Source organism: Hippopotamus amphibius, chromosome 8 (assembly GCF_030028045.1).
Source record: "Hippopotamus amphibius kiboko isolate mHipAmp2 chromosome 8, mHipAmp2.hap2, whole genome shotgun sequence".
Lineage (NCBI taxonomy): Eukaryota > Metazoa > Chordata > Mammalia > Artiodactyla > Hippopotamidae > Hippopotamus > Hippopotamus amphibius.
Genome location: NC_080193.1, coordinates 3,435,051 through 3,454,035, shown reverse-complemented (window position 1 = coordinate 3,454,035; position 18,985 = coordinate 3,435,051). Strand labels below are relative to the sequence as shown.

The 18,985-nt window shown below is 41.7% G+C and overlaps 1 protein-coding gene across 4 annotated transcripts in view; it reads right to left on the bottom strand.

The window, feature by feature from the left end:
- Positions 1-2,686: 2,686 nt before the first annotated feature.
- Positions 2,687-18,985, bottom strand: part of EIF4ENIF1 (eukaryotic translation initiation factor 4E nuclear import factor 1) — a 40,425-nt gene continuing 24,126 nt past the window's right edge. For 3 of the 4 annotated variants that reach the window (XM_057744386.1, XM_057744388.1, XM_057744387.1), the window contains exons 8-19: positions 15,803-15,938; positions 15,405-15,584; positions 14,545-14,777; positions 11,854-11,925; positions 11,214-11,397; positions 10,174-10,253; positions 9,682-9,824; positions 7,621-7,699; positions 5,981-6,113; positions 4,482-4,826; positions 4,045-4,209; positions 2,687-3,453 (exon numbers count right to left, since the gene is read on the bottom strand). In XM_057744386.1, coding sequence (XP_057600369.1) covers positions 3,212-3,453; positions 4,045-4,209; positions 4,482-4,826; positions 5,981-6,113; positions 7,621-7,699; positions 9,682-9,824; positions 10,174-10,253; positions 11,214-11,397; positions 11,854-11,925; positions 14,545-14,777; positions 15,405-15,584; positions 15,803-15,938 — 1,992 coding nt within the window. In that variant the 3' untranslated portion in view covers positions 2,687-3,211. The remainder of the gene's footprint in view (positions 3,454-4,044; positions 4,210-4,481; positions 4,827-5,980; positions 6,114-7,620; positions 7,700-9,681; positions 9,825-10,173; positions 10,254-11,213; positions 11,398-11,853; positions 11,926-14,544; positions 14,778-15,404; positions 15,585-15,802; positions 15,939-18,985) is intronic. The other variant, XM_057744389.1, reaches the window with a different exon arrangement.

Sequence of the window (18,985 nt, the reverse complement as noted above, 5' to 3'; positions counted from 1 at the left end):
TTACTCTTCAGCCAGAGCACATACTGGGTTTTGGGGGGAATCCTCAAATTCACTTTAATTGGGCAATGAAATGCCAGGATGTTGAGGAGAGAAGGGTGCTGAAATCCAAGTACATCCAAGGCCTCAGGATGTGCTTTGAGCAGGCCTTGCTTCCCTCATTCAACACCCTCCCCTTCCCCCACTGGTGGCCCCCTGGTGTTTGAGGAGAGCATTACCCTACCCCTCCTTTCTCTCCCTTCTGGGCTCAGACATGGGAGTTCTGGGAGAGAGACAGTTTTGTGTCAGGAATGCTGCCTGGGGCGAGGCCACCAAGGAGGATTATTCCTACAGCGGAAAGCTTTCTCTTCGTGAACTCCAAGACTAGAGTTGTTTGGCTGTCACAGCATGGCTTGAATTTCCTGTGAATTTCCATTTGTCTTTCCTAATCTTTTATAGCACAGCTAAGCAGACTCACTATTCTGTGCCATTAACTAGTTAAGAGTGCTTTTAACTGTGTTTAATAGCAGACATTAATTTAACCAGCTGAAATGGAAGAAAACTTGGCCTTTCACATAAGTTGTCTGGAGCTCAAATGGGCTTGTGGTGGCTGGTATGTCACTGAGTATCCAAATTCTTTCCATTAAGCTACTCTGTCCACTGCAGTTTGTTGGCTTTGCTAGGCAATTCGCTCCCCTCACAGTCAGAGAATGTCTGCTCAGTCCCAGGCTTTACATCAGTATCCAGAGGATGCTAAAGAGGGCTGAGTCTTATCTTTTGGGAAGCCATTTCCTAGAACCTGCCCAGCCAGTTTGTCTTTGTGTCTCATACCCATTCGTGAACCACTTGTTGGTAAAAGGAATAGAACTATTGAATCAGTTTACTCTAGTAAGTTATCTTCATTCCTGGAACTTGTCTCTTTCATTTATGGGCCAGTGGACCTGATTTCCCTTCCATCTTAAGAGCCTGGCCTATAAGATACTTAATAGCTAGCTCCTGGGAGAAGGCCTGGTGGTACTTTCCCATTTTTTCCCTACTTCTCATTGATTACTAACTTCCCAAGCACGGGCTGCTCAACTGCTTCCTTGGGGGCGGGGGCACTATTCTTTCCTTTCCTACCTGACCCCCCTCCTTAACTTCCAGTAGGTTCTCTGTGACCCTGTTTTTTCACTTTGAAGGGGCCTTGCACATCCTTCCAGCCTTGATTGCTTCTAAACTCATCTCATGCCTGCTAGACTTCCCAGAGTTGCTGTGAGATACCTCGTTAGCTCAGACATCACATCATCATGTCCTCCTGCCTTTATATCTGGCTCCTAGCTCCTGAAGACTGACTGCATTAGCTTCCTTTTGCCTCTACTCTCCCATTCACCAAAACAGTGTTAAGATCTGTGCCTTTAGCTTCTGCTGTGCTATTCTTAGCAACACTCCTTTATTTCCTTCTGGCTCCATCTCACCAGTTATTGGCTAATGGCTTTGGCATTTGCTTGGTGTCTACATTTATTCATTTCTGTTATATCAGCTTCTAGCCTGAAAAGGAAGCCCTCACTGGCAGCTTCAAACCAATCCTCCCCACTCTACACCTCTTAACTGTTGGTTCAACATGCAAGGGAAGGAGGTGAAAGGACACACGGGAAAGATGGAATTGGATTCCGCTGTCTATTCTGCCATTGTTTCCTGAGATTGTTTTCCAGCTTTGTTTATGGAAACAAAGCATTTGTGAGAATTCTAAACAGGGCTTGTTTCTGAAGTTGAAGAATCACTCAGCAAATCACACTGTGGGGAGGGAGGGCTAATGAAGTTGAAGTACTAGGAAGAGACAGACCTCATACTCAATCCACAAAGCCAGGTTTTGTTGAAAAGTGACCTACTTCTTTGTATTCCTGGAAGTATAGGGCAGGGTGGGCAGCTCCAGGTTTATAGGCTGCACCCCTAACACTCAGGCTGTTTTTTACCCTTGTAGTCAAAATCCAGTATTCTTGTCCACTTCACCTGTGAAGCAGAGAAGAGCCTCATTATTTGACCCTCTGGTATGAAATCAAAGTATGCTTTGATGACCGTAAATTGACAAGTATTGAGATGTCGGGTGAGTTAACTTGAGGAGCTTGAGAAGGCTTGTCACCTCAGATTGGTAGAGCTAAATAACCTTCAGTCAGGAAAGGGGGCTTAAGGTCATAGAATATTCTAGTAGAATCCTTTTCTCTAGTGTTGTGCATGTAGTTAAGGTGAATAATTAAAATAACTGTGAGCTGAGGAATGAGATAGAAGATAACACAGGCACCAGAGTCTTGAGGGAAGTTTTATATGGAAAAAAATTATGGATTGAATCAGAACTCTAAGGCCCCATTTTTCCCTATAGGGGACTTTGACCTGGAGAACAGGAAGCGAAATCTGTCGACTTTTGCCCCAGGAAACATGGATTTGTTTGGGACAAGTTACCATATACATGATTACCCAATAAAATTGTTTTCACTAGGTGGGTTTAATTTTAGAAATTGCACACTATCACCTGATATTAGTCACAAGACTACCTATAAGGCCAGCCCAGCCAAAACTGGGCCATTGGGGTCTGTAAGGCTCAAGAAAGAGGGCCATAGCTTCCTTCTCCCAAATGAGAGTTCAATTCCATGAGTTTTAAAGAAAAAAACTTGATAATTTCCCTTAAAGAACCTAGTGAAGAGGAAGGGATTCAGGAAGAAATAAACACAACAATGCCATTCACTTCATTCACACACTTAGCATATGCAACTTTTAATCAACCAAAAGAAAAAGTCACAAATGTACAAGTGAAAAAAAAATCCAAACTGTTGACACAGGCTTAACTAATATCAGCTACTTTTATGTACAGCTGTATAAGTTCAAAAAAGCTATCCTATATGTATGTACAAAAGTTGTTTATACATAGGTCTGTACATAAAGGTCTATACATTTATTTCCTCAGAACCCTTAAGGTGCCACCTCTTGGTGAAGACACCAACACTTCATTCATATCTTACAAAAAAAGACTGTTTCCAGGACGGACAGCACTGCATCCTGTATTCAGACCATGTAGACTCCACTCAATTGGTTAAGTTCCTTCCATCCTAATGCAGACCACACCAGGTGCCTGGGTGCCATTAAGCAGCTTCCCACAGAGTGCTACAAAGTAAAAAGCCCATAAACCAACAGGAGATGAGGAAGCAGAGTCCTGACCAGGATGCCACCATAGGTCCAGGCGTAGGTGAGCCTGCTGCCCTGCTCACTGTCGGTACTCCAGTTCATCTACACTGATGACTTTGGCGGGCATGGAGGGCAAGGGCTGCTGTAGCACGTCTGAGCCAAACCATTTGGCTAGGCCCACTGGGGAGCTGCTCCTCTGGCTGGGGTGGTGCTCTAGCTGGTGGGAGTGCACATGGGGCAGGCCTGACCGGCTGGGCACACTCTGAGGAGTCTGAACGCTGACAGCAGCTGCCTGGGAACCAGAGCCTGGAGGATGAAGAACTGTGGAGATAAGAAGGAAGATTATCATTCAGAGCACAAGGAGGGGAGGTAGTTCTCTAGCAGGCCCTATTTCACTCAGATCCTATCCATGAAACTCCAAACAGAATTCTTTACCAGATGATTGAGTCTAGGCTCCTTTAGGAAACTCCTCTGAGGAATGCCAGAAGACGCCACCTTGGAAAGCTGAGCTATTCAGAAGCCATCCATATTTAGAGCCCATCCTAGATGACGTGCCCACTACTTCAGATGACAAGCAAAAGCAATGACATGAGCTGGTGGGAAAGCATCTACTCTCAGCAGTCCCTATGCTGAATCTGTCGGAAGGATTCTCAGCCTCCTGTCCTAAGAGGCAAAGGGACAAAAAAAATAAAAAGCCAGAGCACACCTGGCTCTCCCACTGTCTTCACGGGAATCCCAAATCCCATAGAGCTTGGTTTACTTCATCCTATTCTCTGGTTACACCCTTATCCCAATCTTGCTAGGATAAATTAATGAATGGTCAGTGTCATTTTATCCCCTTCACTGGAAACTGGTTCAAAAACTTTAAGCCTAAGCCCATCCTAAGCTCACCTGGCCCATTCTTGAACTTACCTGAGCGCTGTAGCTGCTGTTGCATCATTGCCAGATGCAGAGGTGTCCCAGGACGAGGGTTTAGGAGAGGGTGACTAGTGGCAGGTAAAGGGTAGAAAGGTTGACCCAGGATTGGGCCAGATATTCCCTGTAAATGAGTCAGGTCCATCCCAGGAGGAAGCACACCTATTGGGCAGAAAGACCAAACTGGTGAGAAATAATCTACCTGGAAATTTTCAGGCTTGACTATATACTTTTGCTAATCTGAAAGTTTATTAAGAATAAAGAATGCTCAAAGCTAGGTTCCTAATCTTTTAATGGACTAAGGGATAGATCAGATTCGATCTGGTTAAAATGGAAAAAAAAACCTAGTAACATCTTTCTAGGGATGAAAACCTCCAACAGTACAGCACTTCATCAGTTCTAGCAACTGTCATCATGCCAGGTCAGAAACTCACCAGCCTGGAGCAAACTTGGAAGATGCTGTGGATGTACTCCCTGGGCCAGCATCCTTTGGACCAACCCTGGGTGAAGCTGGTGAGCAGGCCGAACGATGGGGACATGGGGGACAAGGGGAACTTGGTGGACAGGGCGGAGAAAAGGTGTTCCTGGAACTTGGGATGCCAAGGTGGGTGTTTTTCTCCCAGTTGCTTTAGGTCGATAATCTTGTTCTTTGGTGTAACGATTGGTCTGGGATAGTGGGGTGGAACATGAAAACCGCGGTAGGGTTGACAACTTGGGATTTGTAGTGGGAGAAGACTCTCGATCAGCGGTGGGCACAGAGTTGGATGACAGGAGGTTCTCTGTAAGAATCCAGACAGAATATTTTGGTATTGGCAAACTTCTCAGACACTTTGTCTTCCCAATGACCCAGTAACTCATTTCTTAAAAAGCTCACAATCCTTATTTGATCCCCTCAGCAGATTCAGAGGATTGCATTGTAGGGACCATCGTTTTGCCTTATGAACAGGCCTAGTCAGGGTCATGGGTAGTTAGGGACAGACCTGGGAGTAGACCCCAAGTTTATCAGTCTTCCATCACCTTGCTGGAAGAGTTTATTTTTGCTACACTCTAAAAACCCAAAGACTCTGAAGTTGTAAATGAGGTAACTTAAAAAGCCCACATCTTTGTTCTTATAATCTTCCCAATCCAGGACAGTTATGGGCAAGCAAAGGCTGGCATCTCAGGTCTGGTGGTCTAACTCAGTTGGGCACCTTGCTCTGCCCATATGGTTGTGGTCTGGACCTGGGTGGAAGCTAGTCCTGTCCTAGCTGCTTGGGATTAACACACTTTTTAGCCCAAAGGGAAAATCAAGTGAGTAAAGTTCTGTAGATCGATCACAACAGAAAGCTTAAAGAGCAAGTACAGTCTGTTGAAGGAATCTGAACTGCCTTTTTGTAGGACCAACAGGATTTCCTTCTTTTTTTCCCCCAGAAGCTTTCTCACAGGCAAAAAGCTCTGAGACCAATACTCTAGACCTATGTAAACCTCACTTATTAGAATCTGTTTCAGTATGTCCTTAACAATCCCAACTGTGCAACCCCTAAAAACCTCTTACATTTTCTACATATTTCTAAAAGGCTCTTATACACCTCCTATATGCTTCACCCATTGCACAGATTTTATTGGATAATTAGTCTCCACAGACTAGAGAGAACCTTTCAGAAATAAAACTGGTTGGACTTTTATTAATTTACCAAATAAATGTACTAATAATCTAAGCCAAAATAAGGATCCTATACTAATGCTTGTCTTTCCCAATACCAGCACTCATGCCACTATTACAGATTGGTCAGAATTTCAAATGGCTAAAGTAACTGTGAGCTCATCCAACCCTTCTCACTGTTAAACCCAGAACTGTAGTCCAAAGCAGCCAGGGGTCTTGCCCAGGGCTTTGCAGGCTGATACTCTGTCACATACTTTATTGGGCAGTACATCCTCAACAGCTCTGCAGTACCTTCACTGGGCTTCTGAGTGTCCTCTTTACTGTCACCAAGAGCTGCTTTTCCAGATGCTGGCTCCTCCTTGCTTTTCTCTTTGCTCTCGTACATCTTACGAATCACTGAGGTAGGAGTGAAGGAAGGAGAAAGCTGCAGAGAAAAACAGTATAACACATTCTTTAAATGCCTTTCCCTAATCAACTGGCCAAACTACTCAAGCTGAAGAGTCCCCCTTTCCCTGCATGTGGCAGAGGCCAACTCCAACGTTCTGGTTTCTAGCTGCTGGAAGAAAAGTGACAGAATGGGCCAAATGGGCAGTATCCTAAGTGCACCATCCCTTGCTCACAGTTTACTTTAATCAAACTTAGATTTAGTTCTAGCACAAAGGTAGTTAAAGCACAGAAGCTTCAACCTACCTTTCTGTGGTGATGGGGACTTGCCTATGCAACCTCTGCTTCAGCCATTTTCCCTTGCCCACCAGGATTAGGCTGGGAAGGGAGAAGAACAGGACCGAAACTATACCTGAAACAAGAGCCCTCCCAGCTAGGCGAGGACATTTCAATGACAACCGCAGAACCTAAATTTCTCTGTACTCCTGATGTTTCCCATCTTAACCTGGCTACCAGAAAATCCACAATTTTCTTCTTAAAGGTCTTCTTGGCCACCAGCACTCACCATTTGTGGTCATTTGTTCTCACCTCTTTACTGCCTTTTTTTTTTGGTCAGGGTTTTTTGTTTTTTGTTATTGTTTTTTTTAAAGTCTTTATTGACTTTGCCATAATACTGCTTCTGTTTTATGTTTTGGTTTCTTGGCCGTGAGGCATGTGGGATCTTAGCTCCGCACCCAGGTATCGAACCCGCACCCCTGCACTGGAAGGTGAAGTCTTAACCACTGGACCATCAGGAAAGTCCCCTTTACTGCCAATTTTCACATTGATGATTTTATTATGCATGCAACTTTTCTCATTAAACAGCCCCAAATTCCTGATGACAGGAGACAGGGCATGAATTATGAACAGAAGAGCACCTAGATCCTGCTTTCAGGGTGCCTGGTGCAAAGACCCACTAAGGTCATGAAGTACAGAGCAATAGTCTTCTCCCCTTGACCTATCAGCTTTGACTAGGTGATAAAGGTCTGTGGGGGAATGAAACCTAAAAAAAAAAAAACATGCTGGTACATGAGTCAGCTATCAAACTTGACTTGTCACCACAAATAAGCAAACCACTCTGTCCCAGCCTTAACTCGTATTGAGACTTGAATCTGAATTTGTGAACTCCCACCTGTTTCTCTGGACTCCCCCATGCTCCAATCAGTCACCCCGTCCACCTCACCTCCTGTCCTTACCCCTGTCCTCCCCTGCTCCCCACTCCCATTGTTCATTCATCTGAACGTGTCATACCACCTTGTATGCTCTGGCCCATACTTGTCTATCTGCTGGAACACCTTTCCCAATGCAGGCGCTTCACTAGAACTTAGAATCCTAAGAGTTAGACTGTATCCTGAAAGGGGAGGATCTAATAAATAGGCAGGTATAAAGTCTATTATCAATGACACCTGTGGAAGGCACTCAAGGACATTTTGGGGTACGCAGTGACACAACACAGGCACAACCATACAGGGAGAAGCCTAGAAGCCACAAAGGCAAAGGTCACTGACCATGCTTGTGATGGAGGCGGCAGGGGAAGAGGAATTCCCTCGGTGCACAGGTACTGGTGACTTGGTCACTCGAGGTTGCCTGTGAACAAACCAATTATCAGTGTGAGCTCCAAGCTGCTCAAACTCCAAGTTCTAAAACCACATAAAACTCAAGGCCAGCCTAGGAAGCATCCCATTTCCTTTCTTCATTTCAATTTCCCAAGCATTTAATAAGTGTCTTAACATATGCAAAACCACGTGCTAAGTTCTGAGGAAAGACAAAAGCTTAATGATACATGGTCCTGGGCCTCGCAAGAACTCTCTTCTAGTGGGGGAGATACTTACTAACCCAGGGCAAACAAGGCATGTCAATATTAGGGTACCAACAAAGTACAATGGGAAAATGAGGGGTAGAAGGAATGAGAAGATATTCCTACACTGCAGGGACTTTGGGAAGCTCCTCTCGGAAGGAGCTGCATTGAGTGTGCCCAAGGAGAAGCTACAGGTGGAGAACAATGATTCAGGTAGAAGGAACAGGTTCGGGGACTTGGGAAGGCCTTGGGAACGTGGGGTTATCCAGGGCTAGTGTGTAGTTTACCTGCCGACTATTCGAGTGAGATAGGCTAGGGAGCAACACTGAGTAGGCACAGTGTGTGGCATAGAACCGAGGCTGTGAGACAGTGGTTCAAGTCATATAGAACACCAATCTGGTGGTTCTGCACGACCTATCATTTATTCCTTCTGATAAACGTGAGCACCTACTCTGTGCTAGACACTGTTCTAGGTGCTGGGGATACAGCAGTAAACAAAGCAAAAATCTCTGGCTTCATTACATTCTTGTGTTTGCAGGGTAAAGAGGGGTTACTATGGGCAGGGAGACAGATAAAAAAATAAAAATAGTATGCTAGGTGATAGGTTCAATAAAAAAAATAAAGCAAGGCAAGGAGAATCCATGTCTGCTGGGGGACACAACTGCGTACAGGGTGTTTAGGGAGGGCCTGCCATTTGATCCAAAAATTGAAGGTTCACTGACACTTTGACATTTTGAAAAAACCTAAGTTTCTGTATGTAACTGTAAAATGCAATTCTTTACCCCATCTACCTCACAGAGCTGTTGCCAAGAGCAAAATTATGGATAGCAAAAGTGCTTTGAAGGTCAACAAATCGTTACGTTGTAGAGAGAAGTCCAGTGAAGGGACTCAGCAGACCAGTCCTGAGCTCTCTGTTTAGGCTGAGGGCTGTTATACATTTGTGTAAGGGAATGGGGTACTTACTGGTCCCAACATTCTCTGAAAATGTCAACACATAAAACCAGCTGAAGCAAGACACTGAGACAGCAATTTTAATAATCACATCAAAACAAATATGTCTTAAGTACCAAATACTATATGGGGCATGAGTATAGTGTTCAAGGATGCACACTTTGGTGATAAAACTAAAAATACTGAAGGTGGTGATTACTTCTAAACACTGGACAGTGGTCACTTCTGGAGAAAAGGGGTATTACTGGGACAAGGCACAGGAAGGGCTTCTGGGGTAGCTAACGAGAGTTTGCCTTACAATAATCCAAACATTTGCTTAATGCAGTTTTCTGCCTGTTTTATTTTACAATAAAAAAGAACAATTGCTACCCTTCTCTCCCCAACTTATGGTTTATTTCATTTCACTACTTGTTGAAACTAGCAGAGAGGATGGGAGGAGAGTGAAGTCACTTATCATTTGTTAACAGCTCTGATAAACAAACCTGAATGAAGGGACAGTTTGATACGCATCAAGGAATCTGAGGCAGAGGAAGCTAAGTGGAGTTTTACTTTTCATCATTTCATAAGCATAACTGCAAATAAGTAGCTATGCTAGCTATATCTGTGAAAACAAATCCTTTAAATGAAGAACATAAAGAAAATTATATAGGATGAAAAGCCTATGCCCCTGCAGTAGAATTCAATCATACGATTCCTCCGCTGAACACTCGGGAGATGGAACTGTCACCATATACTGTACAATATATCAGTGTGTACAACAGAAATTATCCTATGAATAACTAATTTGCAAATCTCCATAAGGGTAGGACTAATAATTTACCTGTTTCTGAATCCATCTCTGGTTCTGTCCACCTGTGGTTTGCCAAAACCAGGCTGGTAGAAGTTTGCTGCCTGCACTGCAAGGTCATGTGGCAGGGCCAGCCCCTCCAAAGCTGCCTGTTGCAAGTCTAGCTGGCTCATCTGCTGAACAGAAGTGGCAGAAGGGGGGTCAGCAGAAGAATGACAGTCAGTGCACTTTCTACAAAGATCTCTCTTTGCTCTTTTACAAAGAGTACGTTTAAGCAGCGGCTGAGAGAAATCAGATACTGCAAAGCTGACTAAACTGTGCTGTCATCCACTGAACAGGACTTTAGCTATTTAAATGACTTTATATGTTCATATAATTTCACCGACTTTCCAGCCTTCAATGAGCTTGAGTTATAAGTTCAAAACCACTTCCAAGCATTGCAGCAATTTAATTCTCTATCCCACAAGCACCAATAAGGGTGAAAAGCAAGCAACAGGTTGAGTTTGAGGAAGAGCTCAGCCAGACCTGGGCTGTGACAGGGCTCATGGGCTTGCGCATGCCTTGGAATGGATCTCCGAGAAGCTGCTGTGGTCCTGGCGTGAAACCTGTTGGGAAGGTTAAAGATTCAGTGCGTGTCAAGACAGCACCTGTCCCTCAGAGAGGCATTATCATTAATGCCTGCTGCCCCTGCTGAACACCATCTCTTTCAGGAAGTACTGATTTCCTGGGCTGATGATGTCTCTCTTCTTCTTTGCCCCACAGTGGGCTGTGTGGGCCTCAGTCAGAGCACTTAATGACACAAACTGCTGGTGTATCTGTCTTCCCCACTAAGCGGTCAGCTTTGTTTCTTTCAGAGCTGAGAACTTTATCTGGGAGAGAAGAGCTTTTCTAGCCAGTGGTCTGGCCCACTGTAACCACACCAGCTGATACCAAAGCAGAGACCAGTGCTCTGAGGTTCATACTCTTTCCTTTATATCGCCCTAATCATGGAAAGATTACAAAAACTTCCTCTTAAGGTAAGACTGGCAGGGGCAAGAGCAGCCAATAGCCTAAAGTGGTCAAGGGTGCAGGAACACGATGAGATTCTGCATAACACCTTGCTAAGATAGCTTTCTGGAAGTGCTTCTTCCATTCATGTTCTCAATTAGCCACAAGACCTCACAGCTGGTCATGTGCAACTTCATCAGGTTGGCGGAAAGCCACTACTCTGACTTCTCTATGAAGGAAAAACCTAAGAAGCCAAATTAACTTTTCTAGATTGAATTCCCAAAATAAGGAAGATGAACTAAAGAGCGTGATCCAATTTAGATCAACCTCAAGAGAAAAAAATACAAAACTGTAACATGAACCTGTTTATCTAGAAGGGCAGCTGGATAATAAACTATCTTCCACATCTATGTCTTTATCACTCCCTGAAGAAAGCATAACAAAATTAATACATTTCTTTTTAAACTCTTCAAGGATACCCATGAAAAAGACTTTGCCAGTTTTAGGGGACAGGTATAACCTAAGGGAAGGGGAGGGAAAATGATGACAGATGGGCACATACACACAAAAGCATTTACCAATTGGTGATGGTATTCTGGGACGAAGGTAGTCTGCTGAGGCTGCTCTCGTCTGAAACACCTGTGACAAGGGAGGAGAGGGTGCTCTTTGGCCCAGTAAAGGTGTCGTAGGCTCCAAGCTCCCCATGAGGCCACTCAGAAGATTGGAAGAAGCAGGTCTCTGAACAGGTGGACCCAGAAGTTCCTAAAGGCAGAAAAGTCAAATCCTTGTGAACAAGCCTAGTTCTTCCTCCTAATCAGAGGTCGTGGTTTAAATTTTGGAAGCCAATGATGAATCTCCCTCCTGCTCCACTGAAGGACTTGGCACATGTACATGCAACAAATTTCTCAGAACATTCAGCTACCAACATTTCCTTCAAGTTAGTGCTACAAATATAAGTTAGATATTTTAAATTTCCATAGAAATTGCAAACCTGCAAACTGGAAACCAAGGACTTACTTTATCATCTTTTTTAGCCACCTCCCCACCCCACATTGAGATTAACAGTAACACAGAACTATGTCAGGCAGCAACATTTTATCCTTCGTTGCCAGGCAACATGGATCATTCTCTAAGGCCCAAAGCTGGACCACAATACAAGACCAGTTCGGAGGACTACTGTTCAGGACTCCAAGGCCTCGGTATAAGATTGTGAAGTACCTGCAAGATGTTCTTAGGGACAGGCTGGCCTGGAATCTCAGCAGGGGACATCAAATGGCTTTCAAGGGTGCGCTAAAAAAGTCAAAGGAAAACTGCTTTTAACCTTCTTACATGCTTAACTTATAAATTAGGGGCCACAGGAAAACATAAAAACTCCCTAGGGAGTTGGCACTTAACGGCAGAATGATGTCCAAATCATAGAAAACTTAGATCAACTTGTCCCACTCTCTCATCACACAGGTCCCAAAGATCTTGGAACAGAAAGAATTTTCACATGTACATGCAAAGTCCACTCAGAGACCCTCAGACAAGGTCTCTTCCTCTCTGTGGTAACCCTAAGTCCATTTCACTATTTCTAACACTGTGACCAAAAGAAGGGAAAAAGAAAATGGCTAGGGGAACACTTATTGAGTAAGAAGACACAAGCAGGAAATCTTGATAATCTACAGATTTTAATTTTCAAGGCAACCTTTGCTACACATTATCTTTAACAAGATTTATAGACCATAGATGGTACGAAAGACCTATTAAAGCAGCATGCGAGTTTGGCCAAAATTATTATATTTCAGAGTTTCATATTTCAGGAAATTTACACTTTATTATTTTTAAACAAGCTATTCCAAAATGGGTCTCGTATACAGGGTGAAATTCAAATCTTCCACTTTTAGTTCTTTTAATGCAGTAGCAGTTAACTTTTGCATCCAACTTGTATTACTTCTGGTGCTTCAGGACATCCTTGTGTCCATTTAGCTCTACCTGATGTGTGTTTTCTGTCAGTTTCCCTTCCACCAGCTGGAACTGCCAAGGTCCACAGCAATGTCCTCGGGTGTGAGGAACAGCCCGAAGGTATCCAAGTGCTTTACTGTTGGTTTTGGAATTGGAACTGACTGTAACTGATTTTAATAATCTCCTCAAGAGTCATTTAATTCCATTTAACAAAAACAAAGAGGCAACTTTATTACTATATTTGGAGGGTAGAGTCTACAATTTAATTTGAAAGAGTTTAGAACCAACATGTCCTATTTTGGGGATAAACAATATGATTGAACCAAAACGGAGGCAGATCAGAAACAGTGTACATAACACACAATTGTAGTAACTGAAGGCTTGGAAGTAGTCCATGACTGAAACAACAACATGCAAATCAAGTAGTATTTTAGGATAATGCCTGGTGCACTTATCACATTATTTCCTTGTTGCTTTCTTTTCTAGGTTGAGTTTGTGTTACTCTGCCTAGCACCTTAAATTATATCATTCATTCCTTTATGCACGTGTTTAAGGCTCACTCCCTCGGCCAAAGCCGAGCACTGAAACCTCGACATCAAACCAGTTATCCTCACAACTCAGGGTCAACAGTGTTAATATTAAACCCTAGAATCATATCTGAAACAAAATGTTCAAAAGCATCAGGTAAACTGTTGAATTCCCCTGCTTCCATTTCTTTACTTACACTAAAAGAAGCTATTTGCAAGATCTGACCCACACCACTGTGGTCAGCACCTAATCACCAAGACATAAAGGTATCAATAACAAGAAAGCAGAACAGGATAGTTTGCAGTCCTTTAATCTGGTCCTCATTTGAAAGCATTTATATCTAATAGTTCTTTGCATGGAAATTATCTAAAGCAGCTTACAGGGAACCCCCTGTAACTGGCATGGCGTGGTCAGATACACAGAAATAAGTCTACCTATCTGAGATGCCTCCTTTTGGAGGCAGAGAGTCAGGTAGATAGGCCGGAAACAATGGCGTCTCTGTTAGGATCTGTCACTAACAGCTGGTCAGATAAGAAACATCAAAAATCAGCTGCCCTCCCTTGGTACAAGGCACAGTGAAACAGCTACTTCTCCCATGGTTAACCTGTAGTTCCCAGACAAGAAGGTGTGAGAAAAAACAAGAGGCAAAACTCAATTTGGTAAATTTGCTATAAGTTAGCAACTAAAGTAAGTCTCTGTTTTCACTTACAATTCAGATTTACTGTTTCCCTTTCACTTCGTATAATCAAGGGTGAGCAATAGTAACACAGAGACTATGGTGAGAGGCACCCTCTAAATGGGTTATAACAAAAACCAGTGTGTGCTACACACCCGCATTTACTGACATGCAGTCACCTTGTAAATCCAACTTCATGCCTAAAGGTGTTTTACAAGTTTGGAGTCACAGCTTTTTCTATTAGTAAATTAACAGAATGCAACTGTCTTGAAAAATCCATCTTAGATACTTTACAAATGATATGTATACCTGTCAACTGCCTAATCAAGAAAGGAAGTAATCCCAGGTATCTGGGAGTAATTAGAATGTAAAAAGAAAGAGTTTACTATAAAAATGTGGTAAATTATTTTACCTAAAGTAGCTGAAAAAACAGAAAACTTTCTCTGGAGCTCATCCCAAAAGGCATTTTTACACGCCCCCCCTTTATTTCTTAAGCAGTGAGTTAAGATAAGCAAGTTATGTCTGAATCTTTTGATCTCTATACTGTAACGCACAATATATACAGATTAACCACAAGCCAGCCTTTTCAAGTAACAGTATAGCGATAATTAAAGAACACACAAAAAGCAGCAAGGACCAAATGACTACTAAAGAATTTCCAACTTACTCAGAGCACCTTTTTTAAAATCCATTTATTGGATGGGAAGTGGAACAGAAAGAGGGAACAGGAGAAAAGGCTGGGGTTTATGCCAAATACTTACGCTGACTTTGGGCTGAGAAGGCAAAGTCCCACTTGCCTTCATGGTGCTCACTAGCTTGTTGAATGCAGTCATATCTCCATCTTTTTTGAGTTGCTGATTGCTGGTCACAGTATTCAGGGTCTCCTCTAAATGTTCTGCCATAAAGGGAGTCGAACTCTTTACTTGCTGGTCCACCTTCAAGCCCTTGAGCCCTGCTTCTACCTCTTCCACTGAGAGCACAACCCCTGAATGTGCTGAAAAGGTTGAGAAAGTCCAGGTTAAGCCAAGCAAAAGAATATGTGGTGGGAATTCTCTTTATATACCGTGATGGTTAAGATGAAAATAATTTATTTCACTGTTGAAGAGAGCCTGTCAGAAAAGGCTGACATCAAAAATAGACAAACTGAAGGCACTGCGATCCTGCAGGAGGACATCTTATAGTGAGTCTTCCGGAGACTTGTTACCAGGGACAGGAATCCCAGACGGCCCAACATGAGCAAGAGTGCTACTTGCACTATGGTTATTACATCATGAAGGTTGTATGTTGAGGGCTGTAACCTAAGCAAGAATATGGCACGCTGGGGCAGAGGTGTGAGGAGCTGCCAGGCTGTGCTCGGGAGGACTGCAACATTCATGGGAGCGTTACACTCAGGGCCCAGGTAAGGAGGAGCACTTAGAAGAACAGTCCTTACCACAGAGCTCGTGGCCCACGGACTAACAGGTTCTCAAAGAGAATACTGTTTGATAAAAAGTTTTTTTGAAGAACATTAAACAGAACCCACCATCTATTTGACTTTTGATGAAGTAACAGAATCAATTCTGCCTTAAGACTGAGCATCCAAATGTTTCAAGTACCCTAAAGCAGACTAATAAACACTTACAGCTCTCTTTAAGCTTTTCTTTATTTGCAGAAAGGCTGGAAAGGAGAGGTTTTAAGTCCACTTTGGCTTTCTGTAGCATTTCTAGAATATCCACTTTATTTTCAGCGTGATCTTCTAATGGTATAGGAGCAAAATAATTCCCCGAGTTCTGTCCAGGAGAGAGGATGGCTTGTTCCAGACCTAATGTTGCAAGTAAATGTATTCATAATTAATTGGTTCTAGTAAAGCACAGAAACATAATCTTCAACAGTATTAAAAGGACACAAATTGAAGGGTTTTTTTCAGTATCCAGAAACGCTTTAATGCTCACCAATGGACCCCTGACTAATGAAGACAAAATGAACCATATTAGAGAAAGCTCAAGTCTACATCCAAGACCAGAATCTGAACAACTGTACCTGCAAGTCTCTCCAGTTCTTCATGCGGTGTTGACCCAAGACTGCTGGATCGGCTTCCGGATCGGCTCGGGTTAGAGAACCACCTACTGAACCGACTGGCAGAGACTGACCCTTCTCCCAAAACATCTTCTATCATCTAAAGGGAAAGATAAAAGAAGCTAAGATAATAGTTTCCAGGTGAAAAGGACAAGAAGGTTCAAATTTTAAGAACGGGTCACTTACTTTGAAACTTCCTTTGATGCTGCTGACCTGAAGGCAAACACCCTCAGAACTTAGGATTTTGAGCATCTTTAACTTTTCTTCCCCTCCTGGATCATTTCTGAGTAACCCAAACTTGGGCATAACCAACCATGTATCCTCTAAGCACATAAAGCAAAACCTCTGTGCCACAGAAAGTGTTCTGGTTTTCTGTCTTTGCCTCATTAGAAAATCCAGGAATGTTCTAAGAGGGCATAATTTCAAAATCAAAATCAGCACCATAGTAAAGCATTCCACTGCCAAGCTGATAAGTGGCCTTCAGCTAAGCATCAGGTATGGAGAGCTGATGAAAGAAAACCCTTGCTTCAAACTTCAACATCCTCAAGGTTGTAATGAACATCATGAAATCCAATGCTGACAATTTCAGAACCCAAAAGCTAAAAAGTAGAGCTCATAAAGATCCTGTTTCCAAGTCGTATTTCCTATCAAAGTCCAAGTCAGAATGTGAAAGATGAACTTTTAATTGATCTCTAACATGTGTTTGAACTTAATGGAAAGTTTTCAGGTGTTTATTTTCTTTTAAATCTCACCTCCATAGTTTTTGGTTTAATAATAGGAACAATTAAATGATGCACTATGATCAGAAGTAATTTCTTCAGCACTGTTTCATAACAGTAATTTATATTACCAATCCTTCTTAAAAACTAGATTTAAGCATTGAAAATGAAATTTTCAGTTGTACCCTATTATAAATGTAAATATCCAAATTGATCTTTATGCAGTGTTCTTATCAATATTTAGAAAAGACAAGATAAAGCAAATGTCAATCCAAAAATGAGGCATATCCTTGACAATAAGGCATAAACAGAAAACAGGTTTTTCCCAAGACTGGTACAAAGATGACAGAATTAGGGACCTTGTTTTATCTGAAGTCTAGAACCCACAGTTTCTACTCAAAGATCAGCAATGGAAGGTTAGGCTTATTCTTTTACTCTTATCTGGAAGAATTTTCTCATAACACTTACCCAAATTAAGCTACAAATAATTCTCTTAAATACAAGAATAAGACATTGATTACTTGTGGCACTTCTATTTTCTCAGGTATTATTCAACAGTTTCAATCACATTCCACTTGTAGACTCTCACACCTTAAATAATGCTGACTTTCAAGTGCACTAATTTGCAATCATTAAATTATAAGAAGCATTATAAAGTGTTGTTTCACTGTGAAAAACTGGGAATTGTACCCCAAACACAACTACCTGGTGATAAATAGAAATTTTTTAAAGTAAAAGCTAGAGCTATTTAAACTATTTTACTTTTGAAAAGAGTTTGAAATTTTACATATAGCAAAAATAGCTTTGCACTTTATGTTTTTATTTTCTCTGATCATACTGTATAGGAAAAAAGCAAGAAGATACACAGGAGGAACATGAAAAAGTAAAGGAACTGAATATAAAGCATCTGGACATTTTCTAAAGATTTGACAGTAAGTGTTGAGAAAGTTATTTCCATACTCTGATCAGTGACCAACTTTGTTAGAGAAGCTAAGTTTTATTATAGCTAAAACATAAGTAGAAACAAAGTCGCTTTTATACACATTTACTGGAAATGCCAATTTCAAGAAACTAGAGCATTTTGAACCGAAGAAGAATCCGAAGAGTTTATCTGGTCTTTTTTTTTTTTTTTTACCACAGAGCCAGGTGAGATGCTCTAATAGCAGTCCCTCCCGCTCCTTATGCACCTTGGTACTCAGCTGACTGCTGCTACATCCCACAGCCTAAGCTAGTCCAGAAGAGAAGGCTGTGAACTGCAGTCTGGTATGTTTCAGCTGCTCTTTCTAGACTACATTTTTAATAGCATTTTTACAGTAACCTATATGACTATTAGTTTGGTCTGTCAAAGGTCATTTAGACAAACAGATATTGTGAAATATTTTTGCTCTTTGACAATTACTAGGTTTTTTACTGATCAATGCTTTTCTTTCATTACTTTCCGCTTTTATAGAAATTTCTATATTTTTGTATTTGTTTCACTCTAGTTTGATTTTTCTTTGGATTTCTAATGAATGCATTTAAGGCTACATATTTTCTTCTTAGCACACATTTGATTATTCCACCGAGGTTTTTCTATGTCATGCTCCTGTTCATCACTCTAAGTAGTTTAGGATTTCAGTTTTGATTTCCTTTTTCTTCACTCAACATACTTCTATTTATCTGTTATGTGTCAGCTACTGTAGTAAGAGTCACATGTCTAAAATCAATTTATTTTTATTTAACTGAAATTATTTGCACGTGATCCAGATTTTCATTTTGTACAGATTTTTGTGGCTAATATATTGCAATGCCAGTAAATATAGCTTACAAACTCTGTTTATGCCAATTAATATCCAACATTTGTGGAGCCTACTAAGAGCCAGGTACTAACTCAAACACTTTATATCATTTGTCAGTTGATATTTAAATCTTACATAGCCCTTCTTATTTCTCCCAATAACTGGTCATTTTCTAAGCATTTTTATAATAGAGTCCAGAGCATCTCTTTTACTGATTGCAGCTCTGCTTTTAAGTGAATTGATCATGGAATATACACCTTAATGAGCAGTACCTCCATGAAAAACATGGAGAGACTTCCTAGCTTAGTACCTCCTCAGAATTAACCAAGTTTTGGTTGAGAGTGAGGGCCAAAGAATAAGATGGTGCTGAATTCCTATTCCTCCCTTTTATGCCTATAAAGCATAAAAGGGAGAAATAGTTGTGGGGAATTGGGAGCAAAGACTGTTAACTGAGACTACGAAAATTAGAATTCAGTTTCCACTACTTACTAGCTGTGTGACTTCAGGGAAATTATTTAAACTTATTTAAATTTCTCTGTGCCTGCTTCCTCATCTGTGAAATGGAAACAGTATAATCTAACTTACAGCGGTTTTGTGGGGATTAAATGACTTACTGGATGTAAAGCCTATAACAATCAGCACTGTACGCA